Source organism: Anomalospiza imberbis, chromosome 11 (genome assembly GCF_031753505.1).
Source record: "Anomalospiza imberbis isolate Cuckoo-Finch-1a 21T00152 chromosome 11, ASM3175350v1, whole genome shotgun sequence".
NCBI lineage: Eukaryota > Metazoa > Chordata > Aves > Passeriformes > Viduidae > Anomalospiza > Anomalospiza imberbis.
In genome coordinates this window covers 21619592-21644543 of record NC_089691.1, presented here as the reverse complement: position 1 = coordinate 21644543, position 24952 = coordinate 21619592, and the positions used below count along the sequence as shown (strand labels likewise).

Below are 24952 nucleotides of genomic sequence, written 5' to 3'. Positions count from 1 at the left end.
CACACAGCAGCATTCCTCCCATTGGGTTCTCCTCCATTTACAATAGGGGATGATGTTCTGTTGACAGTTCTGAACAGAAGCTCCCACGAGAAAGTAAAGATTTTACAGACTCTCCAACAACTACAGTGAACTGTGGGAGAAATGAAGGAGAACGCAGGAATTGTGAGCTCCCTGATGGACAGCGGGCGTCCCAAAGCACCCTTCCAGGAGAGGGCCTGGAGCCACGCTCTTGGCGCCCCTCAGATACCTGCATGGCCGTTTGAGGTGTTCTGTGGGCGGGTGAGATCCCCGCGGCCATTTGAGGCGTTTATGTGCACAGCGGAGCTCCCCTCTCGCTGTTCCCTGGACCGGCGAGAACTCAGCGGAGCGCGGCTCCAGAGCCTCCGCCAGTCAGCACCGGACTGGTACCGGGATGGAGGGGGACAGTGAGGGACAGTGGGGACACGAGGGGACAGTGAGGGATGGGAGGGACACTGGGGACACGAGGGGACAGTGAGGGACGGGAGGGACATTGGGGACACGAGGGGACAGTGAGGGACGGGGGGGACACGAGGGGACAGTGAGGGACGGGAGGGACACTGGGGACAGTGAGGGATGGGAGGGACAGTGGGGACACGAGGGGACAGTGAGGGACGGGAGGGACACTGGGGACACGAGGGGACAGTGAGGGACACTGGGGACACGAGGGGACAGTGAGGGACGGGAGGGACAGTGGGGACACGAGGGGACAGTGAGGGACGGGAGGGACAGTGGGGACACGAGGGGACAGTGAGGGACGGGAGGGACATGAGGGGTCAGAGGGGGACACTGGGGACACGAGGGGACAGTGAGGGACGGGAGGGACACGAGGGGACAGTGAGGGACGGGAGGGACACTGGGGACACGAGGGGTCAGAGCCGGTCCCTGCCCTCAGGCCGCGGCGCGGCCCCTTTAAGACGCCCCCGGTCACGTGACCGCGCGCGGCACGTGCCCCCGCCGCCAAGATGGCCGCGCCCAGCCGGCTGCGCCGCTGCCTCTTCCCGCTGCTGCTGCTCGCAGTGCGAGTGGGGATGGCGGCGGCCGCCGGGACCCCCGGCACCGCGGACTGCGGCTGCAGCGCCGGCCGGGCCGCCGGGGACGGGCGGGAGGCGGCGGCGCGGCGCTACTCGGCGGCGGCGGCGGGCAGCGGGCGGAGCGCCAGGCGCGGGCCGGTGAGCGGCGGGGCCGGGCCGGGCGGGGCCCCGACCACCTGAGGGACCGGGCTGAGCCGAGCCGTGGGGCGGCCCCGGCGGAGCACGGCCTGTCCGGGATGACGGAGCACCCGGGGAACTGCCGTGGGGAAACTTAAGTTAAATTATAGGCGGGTGGGCCCAAGCCCTGAGGAACTGGGCTTGGGCGCGGGTGCTGCTTCTGGCCCCATCTCGCTTTTGCCTCGCGGAGAGAACAGGAAAACATGGGGGACTTCCTCTCCTGCTGCCTCTGTTGTGATGCTGGGAAGCTGCGTCAGCTTGGAAAAACCTGTGTGCGACAGGCAGTGTGGGAACTCGCGTCACGAATTGGAGAATATTTAAAGAGTATGAATTGAATCCTCCCCGTGGTGCTGGGGATCCGTGTCACCGATGGATATTTTGGGTGACAAACCTGAGCAGTTCACTGTGGGTCTGGAGGATGAAAAAATCCTCTGACCCTCTATGCAGCTGGCAGCTCCAGCAGTAGGTAATGAAAGCTAATTACTGCTGGTGTAAATTGTGCTCACAACATAACTTGATGATGCTCAGCTAGAAAACATCGTTACCAGCAGAGAAATGAGAGGAGAATTGGCCTCTGCATCACCTACAAACAGGTTTATTTACTTCCAGCGTGGTCTTAGAACTGGGGAGCCAGCAAGAGTTAATTTTGCACGTGGTTTTAGCCCAGTGAGCTCTGAGCCTGGCTTGGAAACCTCTTCAGGGAGATGTTTCAGCTATTGAGGGTTGAAGAGAGATTGGGAGGGAGGAAGTGGTGCAACTTTGCACCACATTGTCATTTCCTGAGTCCTAAAAAATGTAAGCAACTTTATCCTGAAGCCCTTTTATGGAGTCAGTTTCAGACTGTCTGTAAGAGCTCTGATTCCTCTCAGTGGAGAAAGCTACGGGGACACAGGCAGCTCCAGATGTGGGTAGTCTGAAGGAGAAGCTGTTTGTAGCACTTTTTATGGGCCAGTTACAAGTTGTGTGGATTTTAGGTGTTGCTGGGAGAGACCCAAGCAGGAGAGATCTACAGTGGAGAGGAAACAGGGAAATGGGATGAGTAAGGTGATGCCAAATACTCACTCCCTGCCCTGAAGAGCCAGGAGAGGTGCTGGGACCTCATTTTCTGCTCCTTTGCTGCCCTGGCAGTGGTGTAACTGCAGGAATAACAGCCAAGTGTAACACAGGAAACACGGCATGTTTCTCCTCAGGAGAGCACAAGCATGAGCCAGGCTTCATGTGAGAAATGGGGATTTGTTCCCAATTGCAGTTCTGTTTGCTGTTTCCCCAAATGGGCTGGCCAAAATGCTGTTTCAAAATCACCTGCACAGCTGAGGAGCAGGAGGAGTAAAAGCAGCCTGGGGCTCCTCAGCGGCTCACTGTGCCTCCCCTGTGGGGTGTTTGCCGTGCAGATGGTGCTGATCCCGGGAGGGGTGTTCACCATGGGCACCCACGAGCCCGAGATCCAGCAGGATGGAGAGGGGCCTGCCCGCAGAGTGCGCCTGGGCAGCTTCCACATGGACCAGTACGAGGTCAGCAACCAGGACTTCGAGAGCTTTGTCAGTGCCACGGGCTACGTCACTGAGGTGAGGCACCAGGGCTGTAGCAGCTGAAACCCAGGCTCGCCTGGTCACAGTACTCGTTTGGGATTTGCACACCCCAGTATTTCTGAGGGAGGTGGTGGGGAGGAGGAATTGTCTGGCCTTGCCCTGGCTGAAAGGACAGTCAGGTGTGGTTGTTGTGTTTAATAATTGCCACCTGAACTCACATCTGTCCTGCAGGTGCCAGCTGCCAGCAGGTCTCTACAGGGGTTTTTGGGGTGGTTTCCATGGGGTCTTTTGATATTTGGGTCCTGGAGCTCTTGGTACCAGTACAACCAGGTTAGATTTTCCTTGTTTTAGAGAAACCTGGAGAAGGGATTTAACAAACTGAGATGGCCAAGCACTCTGCAAGCTGGCTCAGCACAGCTCCTTGCTGGTGACAGAGAGCCCTGTGCCTAAGGAGGAGACAAGAGCAACTGCAGTGATAATTGTGTGCCTGTTCTGGGAACAATGGACTAAGAATATGTTGAGGTTGCTCCCGGAAAGGAGCCACCTGTGCCTGAAGCTCAGATCCCTCCTGACAGCTGACTGTTCCTGCACAGCTTTGACAAAGCCCTGACAGCCCTTTTGGGCAATTGAAAGCCTGAGTAATGAGCAGTTCTCAAAGGAGGCACTTTGCTGAATTCACTTGATCAACTCATTCTCATTTGGAAGGCAGGATCCTCTGGTTGGATGAAGAGCTTCTTTTGTCTTCTATTTCTATTTCTTAGCTTGATAATTATGAAAAAAGGCGGTTTAACTATTTAGAGTTGGAACAAAACTTGCTTGTAGCAAACAGCTGCTGGGATGAGCACGTGTGTGGTGGCTTCAGTGTGGAATCACAGAATATCCTCAGCTGGAAGGCACCACAAGGATCATCAGCTCCAACCCCTGGCTCTGCACAGACACCCCAGCAATCCCACCCTGTGCCTGAGAGAGTTATCCAAATGTTCCTGGAGCCCTGGCAGGTAGCACTGCATCACATGGGGCCTGTTGCAGACGCCATGGGGCAGCTGGTCATTGAGTGCTCCACTTGCACCTCCTCCCTCTTTTTTCTCTTGGTATAATGTACTGGGAATGGTGGAAATTATTAGTAGTTTTTATTCTTTTGGATTGTTGTAATGCTAGATATGAGGATTGAGTTACTTGAACTCTTTATTGTTGTAGCAGCAATTTAAAACATGGTACTAGTGATGATGGAGCAGTAAGTGACAAGGCTTAAGTCTTTTATTGTATTTCCCAAAGGAAAAATAAGAGGACTGAAACATTTCCCAAAGGAAAAATAAGAGGACTGATGACTGTAGCATTTGAAAGCAGTTGGGACAATCAGAACTGCATTTTTAATTAATAAAAGTAAAAACATGTGCAGAAGCTCAGTGAGCTGCCATCTGCCCAGTGACTGCTGAACAAAAACAACATCCAGAGAAAAATTCCCTTCTTTTCTGTTCCAAAACAGCTTCCTTGAAAGAGAACTCAAATTCACTATTAGAATTTGTTTGGTCAAAGGTTGGACTTGATGGTCTTGGAGGTTTTTTACCACCTTAATGGTTCTCTGAATTTTCTTATCCTTGATAAAATGAAGCTGTAGATGTTGTGTGTGGTTCCAAGAATAGCATTCCTTTGATGACATAATGCTTGAATCCTTTGTTCTTTCCACAGGCAGAGAAGTTTGGTGACTCTTTTGTGTTTGAGGGGATGCTGAGTGAAGCAGTGAAGGCTGACATCCACCAAGCAGTGAGTAGCACAGCAGGGGGAAACTCCCTGAGCGATCCCTGGGCTCTGTTGGCAATCACAGCAGGGAAAACTGAACTCTGTGATGTCCCCAAAACCAGGTGCAAAAATGGGGATTATGGAGAAGTGTTTGGACAGGAATCATGGACTGAAGTGGGGAAGATTTGCAATCTGTTCTCTGTCCTTTTTCTTTAAAAAACAATTAAAAACATCAATTCCCTGTGAGGAAAAGTTGGTATCAGCCCCTTGTTACCTGAGAAGTTCAGGCTGAGTCTGTAAGATTCCTTATGTTGTGAATGGCTGGAGTTTATGATGTTTCCTCCTCTCTAGAGGATCCTGTGTTCATGTGCTGCTTTTCCAGCTCCCCTCATCCCCCTGGGCACCACAGTGATCCTGGGAGGGGCAGTGCTGACTCCTCTGGAGCTGATCCAGTTTTCCTGTTGAGTGAAAGTGAATATTGGTTTAAAAAGAAAGAAAGTTCTGTAATAAATCTATAAATCTTCCCTGCCCTCCCTTTCCTCTTTTTTTTTTTTTTTTTGTTGTTGTTGTGAATGTGTTGCTGAGCCTTCCTCAGGCTTCATTTACCTCCTCCTTAACAGGTCAGGTCCTCTTGGCAGATAAGCAGATTGTGTCCTGTCATCTCCTGGATGAGTTGATCTGCTCTGAGCACAGGTTTGGACAAAATCACCTCCTGAGGTCCCCTCCTGTCAGAATGATCCTCAGCTCTGATGGGGCACAGTTTGATTTTTGTTTTCAAGGGGCAGCCTGAGAGATGTGAGGTTTCAGGAAGCCCTGTGTGAGTGTGTGCTGTGAGGGACTGGCAAAGAACGTGGGATTTGGGTTCCTGCTGCCAGGGAAGGAAGATTACAAGTGCAGTTTGTAATCTTTTAATTCAGGACTAGCATTTGTGCACTGGGAGAGATAAGGCTAAATTGCAGTTCCCACCACTAGCATAACTGATGCTAAATCCATCTGTGATTTGTTCTGCCTTCATAAAAATAATAAAAAATACAAATTAAAAAAATGAATGGCTCATCCCATCTTCCCAACAGTCAACATTGAAGAAGCTCCTTTTCCTGTGTAGTTCTGTCTTGCAGAAATCCCTAAATCAGTTTCTGTGTTTTAAAACAAACAAACAAACTCCAAGAATGCTGCTGTAAGCTCAGCCTTGGCAATTTTGTAAACACAGAGTGTTGGGAGCCACCTTCCTGAGCGTGTCAGCCAAACTTCCAAGTGTTGGCTGCAGTGCTCAGAGGACAAGTGTTATGCCAGAGGCCTGGGATGGAGCCCAAACTGGTCTTTTTTGGCTGCTGCTTTATGAAGGTTTTCTGGAGTTGTTAAAAGTAAACTTGCTGTTAAATTCACCTTCTTCAATCATAACAATCGGATGAAAAGCAGAAATAAGATATAAATATCGGTGTGTTACTGGCACTGAAAATCCCTCCAACCAACCAGTGGGAGAAAGGATTGTGGTTTTCCTGTGCCTCAGGGGCTCAAGAGTGTTTTGACAAGGATTTTCTCCAGGTGAAGCACAGGGATGTGAAATGCAAATGTGAATATAGGGGAAGAGCAACAGCAATGTAAACTTTTAAAGCAGTGAAATGCGTGCTGTGAAATAACTGGGGAAAGGTGAAAGTGGAGGTACCCAACAAAATAATTTCTAAATGATGAGCTGGGTGTGTCTCTTGGGGGTTTTGCTCTGTTTGGCCGCTTTGTTTTCTCCAGCTCTTGAAGCAGATGTATCAGATCCTCAAAGCCACTGGCTGAGGGCAGAGCTGGGGCTGGTGGCAGCTGCTGAGGAGTGACCCAGCTGAGCTCACGGGGTGATTGTTGGAGCTCTGGGTGTGCCTTTCCTGGAGGTGAGGTGGGCTCCCAGATAGCCACTGACAGGAATGTGGGCTGGCTTCAGCCTCTGGAAGGGAAGCAGTAAAAAGGGGTGTAGCAGCCAAGGATGGAATTGTTGCAGATTTCTGGGAACTCGGGTTTTAGTTTTGGCCTCCAAGTTTGTGGTGGTCACGTGGCAGAGGGAGGATTTAGTGCTGTGCCAGATGAGGGTGTTACTGCTGGAGCAGGGGAGGGCTCCTTCAAATGGAAAAGGATTTTGTAGGGTGAGGGGGAAGGTCCTTTGAAGCTGAAATTATTTGTGTGGGCTTAAAAAATTATGAGAGCTTCACATCTTAAATTTTTTCACATGCAGCCTGGAGAAGAGAAGGCTCTGGAGGGACCTTGGGGCCCATTCCAGGGCCTAAAGGGGCTCCAGGAGAGGTGGAAGAGGACTTTGGAAAAGGCCAGGACAAGGGGAATGGCTCCCACTGCCAGAGGGCAGGGCTGGATGGGATATTGGGAATGAATTGTTCCCTGGCAGGGTGGGCAGCCCTGGCACAGGTGCCCAGAGCAGCTGGGGCTGCCCCTGGATCCCTGGCAGTGCCCAAGGCCAGGCTGGGCACTGGGGCTGGGAGCACCTGGGACAGTGGGAGGTGTCCCTGCCCTGGCAGGGGTGGCACTGGGTGGGATTTAGGCTCCCTCCCAACCCAAACCATTCCATAATTGCATTTTATTCTGAGGAGATTTGAGAGCTCTTGCCAAGCCCTGCAGGAGCGTCCTTGCTGTCCTGGTACCATGGAAAAGGGAACCAGGATGGCACAACAGGAGTGCAGCCTCACTGGAGAGTAGTGGGGACATTGTTATTCTTGGCTCGTGGAAGCAGAAGCTCCCAGAAAAATTAATTTTTGTTTCAACACCAGATAAATTCTGCACTGAAGAGCCTGAGAGCATACAAATGTGTGTTCTGCCTTTGTCTGTGAGGGTATGGAATTTTGGGTCTGGAATGCAGTGGAATTGGCTCACTGGCAGCTCAAGCAAACACTAAGTTCTGGCCAGTCCAGAACTGTGGGATGCTGCTTTCATCCCTGTTTGTATGGAAATCTCTGCAGTTTGGAGCTGTGCAATTTGCCTGTTTCACAATCACCCCAAATTGAAACATTCTGCATTTCAGCTGAACATCTCAAGCTGCTGCGGAGAGGAGCCCTGGCTGCAGGTGGGACAGCAGTGCCAGTGTGGGCAGGGTGAGCTGTTCTTGCAGCCCCCAGTGCTTCAGCTACTCCCTGCAAGGAGCTGGAAGATGGAGCTGTTGAACTGTTCCTCTGTGGGCTTTTGTGCTCCACTCCCACTGCTGGGATAAAGAAGGATGTGCAGGAATTCTCCTGGGAATTGCCAGGAACATTAGCCCGTGGTTATCAGAGCTGCAGTGTAAAGCAGGGCATGGTTTGTGCCTCAGGATAAATCTGTGCACATCCTTTCCTTACAGCTCATGTGCTCTTGGTTATTGGAAAAAATGACCAGTTGGAGTGCAGATTGGGATGTTGGCTGGAAATTAGACTTCCAGAGGTGTCTGCCTTCACCAGGAATATCAGTTCCTCAAAAGAAGCTTCTTCTGATTCCAAAACTTGCACTTAATGAATCTGACTGGATTTTAGCATCACGTATTTGTGGTTATTTTTCTTGGAGGATTGACAGGGCTGTGAAGTTTTACACTGTCTGAACTGAAGTTCAGTGACCTTTCCTTATGCAAAGAAAAGGTCCCTTCATAAAAGTGCTTGTTTCCAATCATGTCTGAAATATTTTTTGTAGTTGATGACTTATAAAGTGAAATCAAATATATTTTAAAGCTGCTGCCTTTCCTTGGTGTGCAGTTTCAAACTGCTGTAAAATACTGGATTTTACGGCAGATAATATTCAATATTAAACAAACCCCCTTGTTGCTTCCGTTCCTGAGCTCATGAGGGAGGCCAGTAATGTTAGAAATTAGGAGTGAGAACAGATTCTTCTGTAATTAGAGCTTTGGGGGAGCTGGGACTTTTAATTGATAGAATGAATAGCATGGGAATTGCAGGAGCTGACAAAATCAGGTATTCACAGAATCCCAGGCTGCCTGGGCTTGGAAGGGACCTCTGGAGATGCTCTAGTCCAGGCCCTGATGCAGGTGTGAGCTACCTGCTGGACAAACCCTCTGCTAACTGTGGCTTTGGGTTTGTGTGGGGCAGGATTTCCCAGTCCTGGCTCAGTCCTTGTCCATAATTACAGCAGGTTTGTTCTCTGGGGGGACAGTGAAGTGGATCCATTGCACAGTAATTATTTTTATTTCTTAAACTTCTCACACTACTAAAAATGTTCCATTTTCTGTCTGCCTCTTTCTTCAGCAGTTCATTAATCAGTGCTCAAGGTTCAGGGTCTGGCTTAGAGGAGGAAGAACTGTCAGAGATTTATGTGTATCTGCCTTACATGGATAAAATAAAACTTCATCCAAAAATTATGTTCTTTACTGAATAACAAATTTTTTCTCATGTCCTACCAATGTTAGCAAGATATTTTTTCATATTAAAGATGTACAGAGCTCAACACCATCTGATTGAAACAAGTGGTAACCTATTAAGTCAGCTTCTGAACTGGAGTGTTAAGAACCCACCACTTAATAAATGATTCTTCAAGTGGTTTCCCAACTTGGGCTGCTTTTCACTCAAAATCTCTTTTCACACAGTTAATTCAGAAGTTCTTACTCTGCAGTCACTTTTGTTTTTTTTTTCCAGTTGTTTATCCTGATCTGGTGTAAGGCTTTTAAAATATTTTATTAAAATAGCATTAGAATGCTGTAGCACAAAAAAAAGCTGATGTTTGGTGCTGTATGACTGGACAGCAGCATGAATTTGTCATCATCTTGTGGGCCTGCCTTAAGGTTAAGATCCACGGCTTTGTTATTTCAGGGGACTTGCTACTTGATGGAAATGTTGAGCATGAGCCAAGATGAGCTACTCTGAGTTTATTTTTGGTAATTTTTCGGGTACATAAATCTGATTTGAATTTGAGATTGGCTCAAGTGAGGGTTGTTTTTCTCGAACATGGCCTGTGACATGTTAGTGCAAGACAAATAAATGCTTTTATGGCTATGGGCTGAGTGGCTTTGGGATGGTTTTTAGGGGTATTTTTAGGTAGTTTTTAGGGGTTGCTGCAGCATCAGCAACAGGGTACTGCTGACAATGAAACTCACATGGTGATGATCCCCACTCTAATGTATTTTTTTTCTACATAGATTTAGGAAGGAATTTTCTTCAAGGTAATTGTGAAGTAGTTTAAAAATCTTGACATTGTGAGGTAACGGAGCAATTAAAGTTAGGCTGTCCCAGCCTGCTTGGAAAGGAGAATGGAATACTTAGGAGGAGAGTTTTCTGCGGGCTGTTAGTGGGAGTTCAGGCTCCAGCTCTGCAAATTGCTCTACCCGGGTGAAGAGCGTGGGCTGGAATTAATTGTTTGAGCTCTTCCCAGTGCTAGCACACTGGGCTCTCTTTTCACAGTTCTCTGGGTCTGTAAGAAGCAGAACAGGGAGTTCTTAAGGTTTAATCCTGGAGGGGAGAGCTGGATAATCCCCGTTTCCAGCGGGATCAGACCAAGTCAAGCCTTTGTGCCTCTGCTTTGCTCTGGGAGCGTTTCCCTGTGCACGAGGGTGTGAGGATTGCAGGGCAGGTGTGGGTAACCTGGCACAGGTGACATGCTGCAAGAATTAGCCAGAAGGAAGGGGATTGTCCTCTGACTCGAGATCTATTCAGCAGCATCTGCTGCTCTTTGGACAGCAGGGATCTGTTGCCAGTGCACAGGACATGTTTCGGAGGGAAGCAGAACGTGAAGTGTTATGAAAGTAACTAAGCTCATTATTGGCAAGGGAGGACTTGGCTGTATTAACTGTGATGTTGCAATATCTCTGTCTAATTAGCTCTTCTGCTAATTAGATTTGGAGCAATTAAAAGCTTTAAGGACTTGTGAGGAGTTCTGGGAGAGAACTGTAGATTTCAGGTAGGAGATTTCTGGAAGGAGCAGCTCGGGGTGTGTTCACCGGAGCCAGAGGCTGCCTCAGATGGGTCTCCAGGTAATTCTTGCAGGCTCTCCGTGCTCTCTCCCCCTGTTTTCCCTGTCCCAGCACTGCATGTGTGACTGCTCTGGGTGCTCTGCAGAGCCTGGCAGCCATTTGGTGCTCAGCTCAGCAGAGCCACAACCGGGAGCTGTGCACATGCGGTGCTTTCCTGTGGAGAGACATTGTTCTTGGGTTAAAATAAACCAGCCTGATTGAAAGCATCTGCTTTTTCTTTTGCATCACAAAAATGTTTTCCAAAATTAAAGTCGTCTAAAGTGTAAATCTTTGCAGTCTCCTGCAGAGATGTTTTTATCCAAAACCCAGCAGTTTAATTTACAAAAATATGTTGTGCTTAGAAACTGTCGAAATCTTTCTTGTGATCTTTCAGATTTTAGCTTTAGCAAGTGGTTCTGTTGCTCTTTTATTTTCCTTAAATAGCTGTAAAATGCTAATTTTGGATTTCTGTCCTATTTTCAGTATAGTTTAAAGGTCAAACCTCAATATGGGCAAGGAATTGGTTAAATGGGACTAGTTTTAAACCTCTTGACTGTTGTATCAGTTTAGCAGCCCTGTCTGAAGCTTTAGTGCTGAGAGAGTGGAGCAGGATGTCTGCAGGAGGGTCTCATTTTGGGGTTTGGATGCTGAGTAACAGAGCTGTAATTCCCTGTGAGAGATCAGCTATTTCTCATGCTTTTTGCCAAGGGGGGTGGCTCTGCCTGGGGTGAGAATGTCCTTTGTTAGACACCGAGCCAGAACTGGGGTTGGCATTCGTGCTGGGGAGGGCAGAGAGGGTCTGTAAAAGCTGTCATTGCCTGGGGGCTCCCCAGAGGGGACAGCAGAGGACAGAATGTCTGGGTCACCAGCCGGCTGCTGGGAACATCTTTGTTTCTTTGGTGCTTAAGACTCAGGTGTTCCCTTTGGAAGGGAGGGTGTCCACACCACGCGTGAGCACCTTCCCAGCCTGGAGGAGTCCTGCAGCCTCCTCAGGCATTTCACAGCCCTTCCCCAGGGCTCCCAAAAGCTCTGGGCTCTGCAGCTCCAGTCCAGGATTGCTGTTGATTTCCAGGGAGCTTTTCGATTCCCAGATGTGCTGTAGGCAAAATCTGCGTGTGCTGAGAGGGGAGGAGGGAAAGGCTGCCAGGAGTGTCAGAGCACAGCCTGATGAGGTGCTCTAAACCCAGGACAATGTGTGTTTGGGCACTTGCTACTGAAATATCCAAGTGAGTGATTTGGTGCATAGCCCGGACCAGAGTTTTCTTGACAATTTCTGTGTGACATAGGTCATCTTTTCTCCCACACACATGTAATTACATTGTTCTGTTGAAGGATGCAGCTTCCCCCTAGAAGCTGCTGTTAAAATTGTTTGACCAGACTGATTCTGGGTCTCCTCAATACCAGCTTGCAGTGGCTTTTTGGACTTTGCTCTGAAGGTTTGGTGAGTTAAAGGTAACACTCTTGGCACCTTTCCTACCTCTGTGGATAACACTTGACAAAGTCCGTCTAGGACTAACCAGCTTCTGGGTTGTTTACCTCCTAAAGCATTCCACGCTTATTTCCTCTGATTTTTGTTCTTTATAGTCATAATCTCTGAAATAGGAGTATTTTGGAAGCTGCTGGAATAAACCCACTGTTGATGGGTGGCATAAATGTTCCTTTCTTTGCCTCAACGAAGGCTCCATTATTAAAATAACTATTTCTAAGTGAATATGAATCAGAACAGTTAAGCATTGCTTTGAATCAAGCCTTATAGAAGAAATCCTTAAAGAATGTCTTCCAGGAAAAACTCCTTGGCATCGAAGCACCAAATTTGGAACTTCTGGTTTGAGAGAACTACTCAATGTCTGCATTGCTGCAGATGATTTTGGCTGTGTGATGTTTCCCAGCAAACCAGCTGGGGGAAAAAAAAGAGAAAGGCTCCATGCCTCACTTCCCTTGTGTGGTTCTTCTGTCTCCACCTTCTGGAAGCTGAGAGCAAATAATTTAAAATCAGCTGGGTGGGTTAATGACCTGGAAAGCAAATGTGTTGCAAGATGAGTGTTTGACCCCAGCTAAAGGGCATCAGCAGGGGGTTATTTCAGTGATGTCAAAACACTGAGTCCAGGGAGCAAATAATTAGGCTGAAAATGCTATTTAGGCCAAAATCATATTTTTTTTCCTCTCTGCAGGTTGTATCAGACTGAAGTCAGCCAGGAGGTGGAATTCACAAAGGCACAGACTGGTTTGGGTTGGAAGGGATCTGGTGGCTTTTCAGAAAATCCCTTAGCTGGGAATTGAAGTGTCCTTCCCTGCTGCTCTTGTCCTTTTCCAGGTGGCAGCTGCTCCCTGGTGGTTGCCTGTGAAAGGAGCCAGCTGGAGGCACCCTGAGGGCCCTGACTCCAGCATCTCCAGCAGGTGAGCCACGAGCACCCATTCCATCATAAAACACAGGGAATATCCCTGGGGCTCCCACCCATTCCATCATAAAACACAGGGAATATCCCTGGGGCTCCCACCCATTCCATCATAAAACACAGGGAATATCCCTGGGGCTCCCACCCATTCCATCATAAAACACAGGGGATATCCCTGGGGCTCCCACCCATTCCATCATAAAACACAGGGAATATCCCTGGGGCTCCCACCCATTCCATCATAAAACACAGGGGATATCCCTGGGGCTCCCACCAGGAATGGGGCTGCAGGAAAGGGCTGTTATTTAGTCACCTGTTTGCTCTGCTTCTGGGACTGGTTCCCCACCTCCTGATGTGTTCCATGGCCGTGGTCAATGATGGAGTCACAAAGGTCTGTCAGGACTGTGCTGACTGAGCCTCAGCGTTTGCTGTTCATTTTTGTGTGCCAGCTGTGAAACACAGCAGATCTCCCCAGGGTCACAAACTCCAGACCTGGCTTTGGAGAGGAGGAATCAATCCTCACTGGGTGCACACTCCAGGAGTCTGGGTAGTGTGAGCTCTTCCATGTGGGATTTGGAAGCCTCTTTCTCTGGCAACAGACGACTGAGGAGTTTTGTGCATTTTTTACTGTATTCTGTGAAAAATCAGTTGTGACTATCTAGAACCTCTGAATGCTTTCAAAACTCTGCTTGCACAAACCCTGAAACTTGCTGATCCTTGTCTTCATACAATTGCTTTCCATTCTGAAGAGGGATGAATTTTAGGCCTAGAAAATCAAACTACTGTCTTCATTTGGGACCTCTAACATTGCAACTGCTCCTCTGACTAGGCAGGTGTCAATGAAGTTGGCACTTTATCAGCTAGTGAAAGTTTCTAACAGTATTTTGAAATCAAATCAGACTCTCTAGCCTAGATCTAGTAGGTTTTTGAGTCCTCTAAGGACAGGACTTTGTTAGTGCACCATCATCTGATGGCTGAAGTGCTCAGTAACGAGTTATCTGCTCTCCAAGGGCAAGGAAAGAATTATCTGAGGCAAAAATAGAGATAATAGCTGGAGGCATTGTTAGGGGGAGCCAGGAATTGAGGTCAGAGCCAGCAGACAGGAGCTGGCAACCTGCCATGAAATTCTGGGCTGGTGCGGACCTGGCCTGGCACAGCTGCTGGGAACCTGCCACGGGGAAGTGGCCCCATGGGTTAACGGGGAAACGTTGGATTCTTAAATGGGGCAGGAAAGAGAAGTTTATAGGAAGTTCCTCCCTCTCCTGAACCCTCAGCTCTGGGAGCATCTTGGTCTGTTGGATGGGGAGGACCCTTCTGCAAGAATGCCTGGGCTTTTTTTTTCTGTCTTTTTCTGGAAAAAGAGACAGGGATTTTATTGTCAGTCCTGGAACCAAACCCCATTAAAGACGGGAGCTCTTGTGTGAACTGTGGACTGCTTGAAGCACGCAAGGAAAATCACTTCCCAACTAAATTTCTCCAGTGTGCTGGACAGGGTGCTGCAAAAGCTGTCAGAGTTGGTAAGACTCTTCCTCATGTCAGCTCTCCCTCAAAGCTCGACAACTGACAGCAAGGACAGGAGCCAGGGCAGGAGAGGAGCCACAGGGGAGGGAAGAACAGTCACCATTAAATGGCAACGTGCATGTTCCTGTTGAGAATCCTGCCTTCTGGCTGAGATGGCCCTTGCCAGGCTGGTGTGATGCCAGATGCCCTGTGCCAGGCTGGTTTGGCAGAGGTGATGCTGCAGGTGCTCAGTGCTTTCCTTTGGCTCTGCAAGCCCCCAGGGCAGGCTATGGACAGTTCTCTGCTGCCTCCTGGGTGCTGCACTTGAGAAACCACAAACCAGAAATAACTGGAGAGCTGGAGGTGGCAGCAGCACGAGACAAACAGAAGTTAATTATTTTCTCCTCCTGTTTCCCTCTGATGGATGCATTTCCTTTCCAGCATTTTGCTGCCTTTCCTTAAGGAACTTCTTTTCTGTAAAGTCACCTGGTGCAGCTGTAACCCCTGCGTGCCCCTGTCTGGGTGTCACATTGTGCTGTGCATCCCTGAGGCTGCCTGGTGCCCTGAGAAGCCTGTCCTGTTGATTTTGTTCCCAGAATGGACCATCCAGTCCTTCATGTTTCCTGGAATGATGCCGTGGCCTTCTGCGCGTGGGCAGGGAAGCGGTTACCCACGGAGGCTGAGTGGGAGTACAGCTGCAGAGGGGGCCTGGAGAACAGGTACCTGTCCCAGGGGAGACCCTGAGCAGGGGCTGGGAACACAGGGAGGGCTTGTCAGGGATTTGTTACCCTCAGAACTGCTCTGCAGCCAGGCTGGGGGAGCTGGGGGTGCTCACCTGCAGAGGAGAAGCTCCAGGGAGAGCTCAGAGACCTTCCAGGGCCTGAAGGGTCTCCAGGAGAGCTGCAGAGGGACTGGGGACAGGGAATGGCCTTATGAAGAAGGAAGGTTGTTTTAGATTGGATATTAGGAAGAAATTTCTCCCTGGGAGGATGCTGAGGCCCTGGCACAGGTGCCTGAGCAGCTGGGGCTGCCCCTGGATCCCTGGCAGTGCCCAAGGCCAGGCTGGACACTGGGCTGGGAGCACCTGGGACAGGGGAAGGTGTCCCTGCCATGGCAGGGGTGGCTCTGGACAGGATTTAAGGTCTCTCCCAACCCAAACCAGTCTGGGATTCTGTGTAACTGACTTTTAATTAACAGTGTTTGACAGCTGCTCTGTTTGTCTTTCCTCAGGCTTTTCCCTTGGGGCAACAAATTGCAGCCCAAAGGGCAGCACTATGCCAATATCTGGCAGGGAGAATTCCCCACCAATAACACAGCAGAGGATGGGTACAAGGGGACTGCACCTGTAAGTGTGGCTCAAAGGCAATCCAGCATGTGGAAATGATCTTAATCTTCTCAAAATTAAGGTCTGACTTCAGGAGGATGAGCCATGCCTGTTTTCCATCCCTGTGCTCTTTCATTTTAGATTTTAAGTTGCATTACATTTCACTGCAGGCTTGAGCATTATCAAGGGACTCTTGTACAAGCTAATTGAAAAGTAAAGATTACTTTCATTTGAACTTCTAGTTCCTCTCAAACTGACCTCTTTTCCCCCTTCCCAGTCAGTTTCTAGTCAGAAGCTGAAGTACTTTCTGCCTGCACTTCTGACCTCGCAGTTTTGTGAACTCAAAAATCACACAATAATTTAAAAGAAATTAAACTTCCCTTTTGGGGAAAGGTTGAGCCTGTCTAGTATAACAACCAGAGTGGAGTTTTAAAGGCAATCAAGAATGTGAATGAATTATTTAATGATAGTTAAGTAAATCCAAAAGTTTGATCAGAAGAGGAGTCTGCACAGGCAGGAGCTGGCAGCCACGCTGTCTTTTCCTTGGTGGGAGGGAAATCTGGGAGCTGTGAGTGGGGTCAAGTCCCTAATGCCAGGTGTGTCTGCTGGTCAAACAGTGCCTCTCTGGAGAGGCTCAGTCTCCAAAGCCGGCCAGGAATGCTGTGTCACACTGGAACAGGGTGCTGAGGACACAGAGGTGACCGCAGCCTTCCATCCTGTTTGATTTACACGCAGGATGTAGACGTGTCCCAGGTCTGCACTGCTGATCTGGTGCCTGCTGTTGGGGCCCCTCAAAGTGCACCTTGAGCAGACGGGTGTGAGGATTGCAGGCCTGTTTAGTGTGGTTACAGAGCTGTGTTCCCTGTCCTGTGCAGGTCTCTGCCTTTCCCCCCAATGCTTACGGCCTCTACAACATGGTGGGGAATGCCTGGGAGTGGACATCGGACTGGTGGGCTGTGCACCACTCCCCCCAGGAGCTTCACAACCCCGTGAGTGTTTGCTTGGCACCATGGACAGAATCCCCTCTGTGACCGGGGTCTCCTTGCTGTTGGAAAACTTCCTGTTCTGTGCTCCTGGGGTGGGGGCTTGGGAGCATCTCGGCACAGCTCATCCACGCTGGAATTGCAGTGCTCTGGTGCAATTTTTGTGCTGTTTGGTTAGTTATCCACACATGGTTAGCCATTGAGTACTTCCAAACTGGCCTCGTATTACAGAAATCAAGAATTTGTGGAATGACTTCTTTAAAAATGGAAGGGTTTTAGTTCATTTATGTTGCTACAAGCTGTACTTATTTTCCCTCTCCCAGGCAGAGAACAAACCATCACGAATTATCTTTCTGGCTTCTGGTAGCTTGTTTTAAAGTGAAGATGTGATAAAACTGAGTTTTAGGAGAAGTCAGCAGGCTCTGAGAGGTGAATGTTTGTTTTCCTTTGGGGCAGGCAGATGGAGGTTCCTGCAGAGTGAGATGTGAGGTGTCACTGAGGCTCTGTCTCAGCAGATTCCAGTTCCAGTGTTAGATCTGCTCCTCTCCCAGTTATCCAGGATGAATAAATCCCATGATTTATGAATACAAGTAAGGCCACGTAGAGTTTGTCACTCAAACCCCCACCAAATAGAGTGGTTTTTATTTGCTAACAACTTACAAAGCACTTTCAGGTGTATTTTTACTCCTGGTAATTACTTGTGAAGGCAAGACAATCAATTATGGAACCCCCCCAACAATCCGTGTGCAGAATTCCATCCATTCCTTGTAACCAATCCCCAGCAAAGCCCAGATCTCTTCAGTGCTAGAAGGCTGCTTTGAAGATTTTGGGTGTTAAACTAAATATGTTAAAAAACTTTGCCTGAGCTCTGACCCTCTGGAAGAATTCAGAGTCTTTTCAGCCCAGAGAACACATCCTATATTTAGGTTACACTGCCTCATGCTCTGCAGAGACTGAAGAGCTGGGCTCTGATAGATCTGGTGCTAATCAGTTCTAATGTCTCAAAAGATAACTGCAGCCTGGCTATTTTGGGACACCTTTTCACAGGAGAAGATGCAGTTTCCTTACCCATTTAACTAGAAAAACCCCTTGGAATTCACTTTGAAGTGCTCTGCCTCAGACACTGGATTCTGACAGTTTGCATATGAAAAACCCCTAAAAGCCTCATTGTTAACACCTAGTTTTTAAATACCTCCTGAAGTATCTGGGCTTAAAACTTCAGCAAACTCTTGGAGTTGAAAAGAGCAAAATTCACAGGACAGTTGTTCCCCACCATCACCTTAATCCAGCAGGGAAGTGATCCTGCCTTGGCATCCTCAACACCAGAATGTCTCAAATAAATAATTAAAATGAAGGTGCCTCACTGCAGGGACAGAATCCCAGAATGGTTTGGGTTAAATCCCACCCAGAGCCACCCCTGCCAGGGCAGGGACACCTCCCACTGTCCCAGGTGCTCCCAGCCCCAGTGCCCAGCCTGGCCCTGGGCACTGCCAGGGATCCAGGGGCAGCCCCAGCTGCTCTGGGCACCTGTGCCAGGCCTGCCCACCCTGCCAGGGAACAATTTTCTCCCTAAAAATGTAACTGATCCTTTAGCAGAGAGAGCCAAGTGTGTGTGTGAGGTCGATCAAACCACAGTCCCTTTAGGGGTTATTTTGTGGTGGCTTCTGGCTCTGATTTTTTTTTTTTTTTTGTATGAGCTGCAGTTCTCTGTTTGCAAACTGATTTCTCTCAAAACAGAGTAACCATGTGGCTCTGCACTGAAATCACCATGCACCATCAGAAAGCATTTGTTTGATGTAATGAAAAAAATACAACTTTATTTTCATTAACAAAAAAAAAAAAGCTTCTGAATTTTTTTAGTAACTTTTAAAGGAACAATCCTACTTTTATGGGCTTTGGCAATGGAATGCACAAGCACTTATGTAATCAGACTGGAATATGGCTGTTGCAGTATTGTAGCACAGAATAACCTTGTTAATTTACAGTAAACTCTGGGTTTAAATCTGGGATCAAGGTCTGGACAGCTCTGGCCCTTTGCACCAATGTCCTTCCCCTTCAGTACCAGCTGGTGCACTTCTCCAGGTCAGGCCAGAAAACGGTGGTGTTTGATAGAACAGAGATTTGCTTGTTTTAATCAAATGTGACCTTAATTGCTGGGCTGTGAATTAGCTTCTATGAGGGGAAGCACAGCCAAGGCAGTTTCCTTCATCTGTAAGTGAGATATGTGCACAAGCAAATATTAACACTGCAAACGCTGATGATGTCTATTGGTTTTGTGATTTTCTGACATCTTTGCCAATTGTTTTATGATAAACTCTTTACCTTCAGTGATTTTAAATAGGAAAATGATGTTTTGTAATTGAACAGATTTATGGAGTACACTACAGCAGATTTCTGCATGTGTGAAGTGTTTCAGGGCTGTAATCCTCCTTCAGAGGCTGTGGGGGTCAGTTTAAATTGGTTGGTGTTTTTTTTTTTTTTTTTTTTTGTTACCAAATAACCTTTGATGCTCAGTTTTTGCCTGGTGGAAGATCTTTGTAGTTAATAAAAAGGATCCACTCGTGAGCCTTTGGTTCACACACTGCTCAGTACAGGTCAGCCCTTTGTAATTGCTGACCCATGATAGATGTAGGGTTTTCTAACCCTAACCCAAAATGTTCCTCTTCGTTTATGAAAGTGTCTTTGGAGCCAGTTGCACAGATTGCTGCTCAGCCCTGCAGCATTTAGGGGAAATCCTGCTCCACAGCCCCATTGTTCTGCTTTGTCTTGTTCCCATGGAACTTTTTTTAGGTCGGTTTTCTCCTGGCTTCCCTTAAAATGAGATTACCAGGCTGGGTGATGACTGTGCGGGTTAGAGGCTTATCTCAGAGCAGGGACTGTGCACACACGTGCAGGTGTTGTGGGGACAATTTCCAGAAGCCTTGCAGTGGGAGAAGGCTGTGCTGTGGAGGAGCACCCAGGCTTGGAAAGAGCAGATGCTGCCTCAGGGTGTGGCTTTCCTTGAGTATTTGTGTGCCATTAAATGCCAAATTCTTTTTCACACGTATAAGTTTTGGCAATAAAGCTGATAATAAGCTGATAATAATGAAGCTGCTGCAATTTGTATGGTGAACTTTCACACAAAGCTGTCGAAGTCAGGGGGTGCAGGCAGGAGCTTCTAGAGTAGCAACATCAACTCTCAAGGTTCTCTGACAGTCCCTGGGATTTATGTTCAGTTACAAATGCTCTTCTGGGGTAGATTCTTCTAGAACATCACCCCTGGTAATGCAGACCTGGGTGGGAGACCACTGTACCCCTTGAGATGGGTAGGAGGGTGGGATCCATGCCAGGTGTGACCAGACTGGTCACAGGGTGGTCACTGAGGTAAGCTGGAGCTCATTTCCTTCCTGGTAAAATCCTCTTAAGGAACCTCCCTATTACCAGGCATTATCAGTGGGCAGCACCTGGAATATTCAATATTTGCAGCAGTGGGGAGGGAGCAGAGTTACTGTCACCTGCAAATCCTGTAGGGCAGAATTATTTCAAGCTGTCTGGTTCAGACACCACTGACATCTGTGTCTGGAATATTTATGATTGCTCCTCTGCATCTCCTTACTCCCTGTAATCAGCAGTTATTCCCCGAGTACTGAGCAGTGTCCTCCTCTCCCCAGAAAGGGCCGTCCTCGGGCACAGACAGAGTGAAGAAGGGTGGATCCTACATGTGCCATAAGGTACTGTGCTCTCCTCATGTTCCTCTTCCCTCTGAAAGCACTTGACCATGATCCTCTGACAGAGTTTCCTGGCAGCCTGTCAAGGGGTTTCATGGGATTTATGAAGAGCAACACCTGATGTTCCTAAGGACCTCTTTTTGCTTAGCTTGGAATTAAAACAAGTAAGTTTTTGTAATCAGTATGGGTTTTAGATGCAGAACTTAAAACTGATGTAGGCTTCTAATGGTGTTTTCATGATAAGAGCTTGAGTGATACTTGTCAGAGTAGAAAGTATGGATGTGACTTTGTTTTTTAAGTTTTAGAATGGCTTCTGATCCAGAAAGGATATGGAGCTCTGAGTAATCTGGCCCTAGGGAAAGGTGTTCCTGCCCAGGGCAGGGAGTTGGGAGCTTTAAGGGCCCTTCAATCCCAAATCCTTTTATAATTCCCTGGTTCGATGATACCAGGTGTTTGCAGAGCTGGCTGGGAGGTGAAGTGTTTCAGCTGAGACCTGAAAAAACTGCCAGCATGTCACCACAGAGTGATGGCTGTTCATGACACAAAATGGTATTTTAAACTCTGCTCATGCAGTGCTGAAAAGCCCTCATTGTACATCTCCTGTTTCATTAAAGCTGTCCTGTTCTTCCCTTGCAAAGCCTGTGGCTGGCAAATCACTCTCATAATTAGATTAAATTTTCTGCTGTGAGATCCCATTTTCTACACTGATTTCCTTCTTAGGTGAAATCAATGTCAGATGTTAATTAGCAGTTTTGATTAAATTAACACTGGAATGGGCTCTTCAGTGATGAATAACATGACCCATTTTGAAGGTTTGTGAAGATTCTAGTCTGCCCTAATCTTTTTTTGTAGGTGATAAAACTAGGCTGTGTATCAAGACAAAATCAGTGACTACTGTTAGTACAAGGGCTCTTTATTAGGTGCCTGACGTCTGCTCAGACTGATCTTTGTGTGCTGGTGCTCTTCTCCCTCTCAGAGCCGACAGAGCCTGAACTTGCACCTTTTAAATCCCATCCAAAAGTCTGGCACCTCGTTCAGGGAAGTGTTCCCAGGCAGGTGCCAGTACCTGTCCATTCCAGTGGGGCATTAGCACATGGATACACAGCTCAGCCTCTGAGGGGAGGCTGAATGGTTGTTCTGGCTTTTTCCCAGAGCAGGAGAGATTCTTGGCTGACACTTTATCAGACACTTTGCCATTCAGTCTAGTTTTTGTGTCAGCTGGTGTCTGTAGGATTCCCTCCTTTCTAACGTGGCGATTTCCATCCCTAGCACTTCATCGATTTGTCCCACAGCGATGGCAGCGTTTTGCTGTATTGATCTAACTAATTAATCTGTTAATCTAACAAGCTGTTGCCTGAGGAGCCCCAGCTGTGCTAAGAAGTTCCTTTTCTGTGTTGCTGTGCAGTCCTACTGCTACAGGTACCGCTGTGCAGCTCGGAGCCAGAACACCCCCGACAGCTCCGCGTCCAACCTGGGCTTCCGCTGCGCCGCCGACGCCGCCCCGGGGCCACGCTGAGCCACGCTGACAGGGCACGGTCCTCGGGCACAGGAAGGGCTGCATCCCACCCCAGGGAGAACAAACGTGAGCAGGGGCCCTTGCTGATGACACACAATGGAAAAACCATGCTTCGAGTTCCTGCTCAGGGAAGAAAAACCAGCAGGACTCAACAGCACTTGGAGAACCTTTGTGTTCACGAGCAGTCTGGCCTGGATTTAAAGCCTGACCAGGGTGTTTTGGATTCAACTGGAACAAAACTGAGCAGAAACATGCCAATCATGTTTTTAAAGGTTACTTTATGCCAGAATCAGGCTGGAAAAAACCTCCATAATTATTGAGTTTAACCCTTAACTGATCACCATCTTGTCAACTACAACAGCTCCTCTTTAGATAAGATCTTTATTAATTACTTTTATTTATGTAGAGCTTCTACACTCAAATGAAATAATCCAAGACTGTAAACTTCTAGACAGCTTTCAAAGAAATTCTAGGCAGTTAGGAAATTCTAGGCAGCTTTGAGAGACAATGAAGGAATCAGGAATGAGGGCTGGGAGATGCCAGCTCTCCCCACAGGCAGCTCGCCCTTTGTTACTTTCCACTTGCAGTGAAAATCACGTCCAGAAATGGGCTTCTCCTGGGGAGATATTTGCTGCTCTTTAGGAAGTGCCTTCTGCAGCTGAGGGTGATGATCCTCAGGGTGATGATGATTAGAAATCTTGTACATATTTGAATAAAATATCAAGCATTTGTTTATGCCAAAGACTTTTATTGATGGAAAAACAGAATTTCCTTTGAATTTCTTGGATGCAGTGTAGGCTTATCTTAGGGACTTGGAAAACGCAATACTGGCCTCATTAGAAACTGAAGCTAATTAATGATTCCACTTGAATAAAAGTCATGGAAGTGATGGCAGATGGAACTGTGAGCCCTAAGACCTAATAGGGTAAATTTCTAAATTGTTTTGTTGAAAATAAAATTCCTCACTGAAAAGGAGAGGAATTTTAACAAGTGAGAAGGGAAATGGGAACAATTGAAAGCAACCTGGTTTTGGGATCTGCATGTAACGGTGGATTCAGAAAAGCCTTGGCACTTGTGCTGGTCCTTGCCAGTGTTGTCTTTGCTGTAGATAATTTGGGTTTGAGTTTAATGCAAATCCATCACGTGGCAGCTCCTTCTGCAGTGGTTTCATGTTGAAAAGATGGCACAGGAGAATGCCTGGGCAGGCCTTCACCAAACACCAGCCTCCAGTGGGATCCAGGTAAGCCCAGCAAGCAGAAAAATCTATCCCAGGACACAGCATGACGTGGCACAATACTGAGATATTGATAATCATTACTGCACTCAGAGAAGAAAGGAGGAGGGAGGATGAAAGGAAGCCCAGAGCCTTTTGAGCTGTTTGACTGGATTCACTGTGGAAAAGCACACTGAGCTGTGAGGGGCAGACTGGGGCTCTGAAGCTGAAAGGAGTCTGAAGGAGAAAGTGAACAGAAATTCAGCAGATACAACAAAAAGTCTATTTCTTTCCTAGTTTCTTGACTAGGAAAGATATAAGGGATTTTTTTTCAGTAGGATTTTGGTCTACTCCCCCATGCAGCTGCAGTGCCAAGGCATGGTGGAGTATAGTGCTGTATGGAAAAAGGCCACTAATAACTGTCAGGATGGTTTAGAACTCAATTAACAATTACTTTGTTTTTGCAAGGCCTTCAGTGTGGCTGTTTTGAGCAGTCCAACACTGTTCCTCTGTTCTGAGCTGGGGAGTTTGCTCTGAGCAGATAACTGGGATCAGGTCACTCCCGGGAGCAGCAGCAATGGCCTGGGCTGAGGGCTTGGATTGCAGGGACAGAGGGCTCAGCTGTGCTCCTGCTGTAGGGCTGTGATCAAGGACCAGATACTGCTAAAGGTGCCTGGATTTTTTTTAATCTGCACTTCCTTAACTACTCAAAATCATGCCAAGTGCATACTCATAACAGGAAGGTAACAAACCGTGCTGTCATCCTGAAAATGAGGAGTGCAGATGCTGTAACACTCATCTTGAAACTTTTCTCAGGAGGGAAAGAGGAAGTGGATTGGATAATCTGCTCCCAGCCCTGTGGTCTGAAAGTGGCTGATGTGCTGCCTTTTCAGGGAGAAAACCAGATAAAACTTTCTTCTACCCAAGAGACCTTGCAGTCCAGGCTGTGCCCTGGAATCCTGTGCATTCCAAGGTATGGGATCCAGGGAGTTTCCCTCCCGTAACAGCAGGAACCCTAAGAGGCTAGGACTGAAGTTAATGTCCACTCAGCCTGTCAACTACTTCTGGCAAGCAGCTGAAACCCTTTGGAAGGTTTCTGCACTGACAGAAATGACACTTAATGATTAACCCAAGGAGAAATCACGTGGAAATGTTTATCTTAACATAAGCCCACAGCTGTGTCTAAACCCCAACAGCAGCAGGAAGGCACTTTAATGGGAGAGGTTAACACTGCATGGTATCAAGGAAGCAAACAGAAACACCAAGTAGGATTTTGTTGAGTAAATAGCAAAATGTCCTTTATCCCTGGTCCGTATCAGGTTAATTGGAGTGGTTTGGGTTGGAAGGGACCTTAAAAAACTCATCTTGTTCTAACCCCCCTCCCCAGAACAGGGGACCTTCAATTCATTCAGAGCTGCATCCTTGAATTATTCTGATCATATTTCAATAGGAAAGTAAATCTCCCAATGAATATTGAAATACTGGTAATCATTACTGCTCTTTGAGAGTGGACAGGATTACAGAGAGCTCCCAGTTTTTAGCTGTTTGCCTGGATTCCTTGTGAAAGAGCACACTGAGTTGGGAGTGACAGCTCAGTCCTTCAGTGGCACCAGTCTTTCAGGTCCAAATCAAAGTTGTCTGTAATTTAAAAATGAAGTTACTGATCACCTGCAGAACAGCTGATCCCCATGAGATGTACTCCCTTGTGTGTGTTACGTCAAAGGGTATGGAAACAGGTAAAGATACAACTGTCCAGAGCAAATAATTGAGGGTTTGTGCTGCTGATGGCACAGTGTGACATGAATAAAAAACTGAATTGCAGTTTATCCATCTTAAATATCAAAACCAGCCTATGTGAAGCTGCCTTAACTTGATCTTTGCAGAAAGGAAGTGAAGGA

The 24952-nt window shown here is 47.8% G+C and overlaps 1 protein-coding gene and 1 long non-coding RNA gene across 5 annotated transcripts in view; both read left to right on the top strand.

The window, feature by feature from the left end:
* Positions 1-24952, top strand: part of LOC137480927 (uncharacterized) — a 448694-nt gene that overhangs the window by 357097 nt on the left and 66645 nt on the right. The gene's annotated exons all lie outside the window — the stretch shown is intronic.
* Positions 969-22577, top strand: SUMF1 (sulfatase modifying factor 1). Of its 3 annotated transcripts, XM_068202347.1 has the most exons (9): positions 969-1190; positions 2621-2794; positions 4448-4522; positions 12730-12812; positions 14908-15030; positions 15542-15656; positions 16511-16624; positions 20269-20328; positions 21731-22577. In XM_068202347.1, the coding sequence occupies exons 1-9, from the start codon at positions 984-986 to the stop codon at positions 21839-21841; spliced, it is 1062 nt and encodes a 353-aa protein (XP_068058448.1). In that variant the 5' UTR covers positions 969-983; the 3' UTR covers positions 21842-22577. The 3 variants fall into 3 exon arrangements, with proteins under 3 accessions (XP_068058448.1, XP_068058450.1, XP_068058449.1); XM_068202349.1 differs by lacking the exon at positions 16511-16624; XM_068202348.1 differs by lacking the exons at positions 20269-20328; positions 21731-22577 and adding an exon at positions 17075-18022.

Coding starts and splice junctions, on each gene's coding strand:
- SUMF1 (XM_068202347.1), top strand. CDS start 984: ATGGCCGCGCCCAGCCGGCTGCGCCGCTGCCTCTTCCCGCTGCTGCTG. Junction 4,523..12,729: donor AGGCTGACATCCACCAAGCA/GTGAGTAGCACA, acceptor GTCCTTTTCCAG/GTGGCAGCTGCTCCCTGGTG. Junction 16,625..20,268: donor CCCAGGAGCTTCACAACCCC/GTGAGTGTTTGC, acceptor TCCTCTCCCCAG/AAAGGGCCGTCCTCGGGCAC.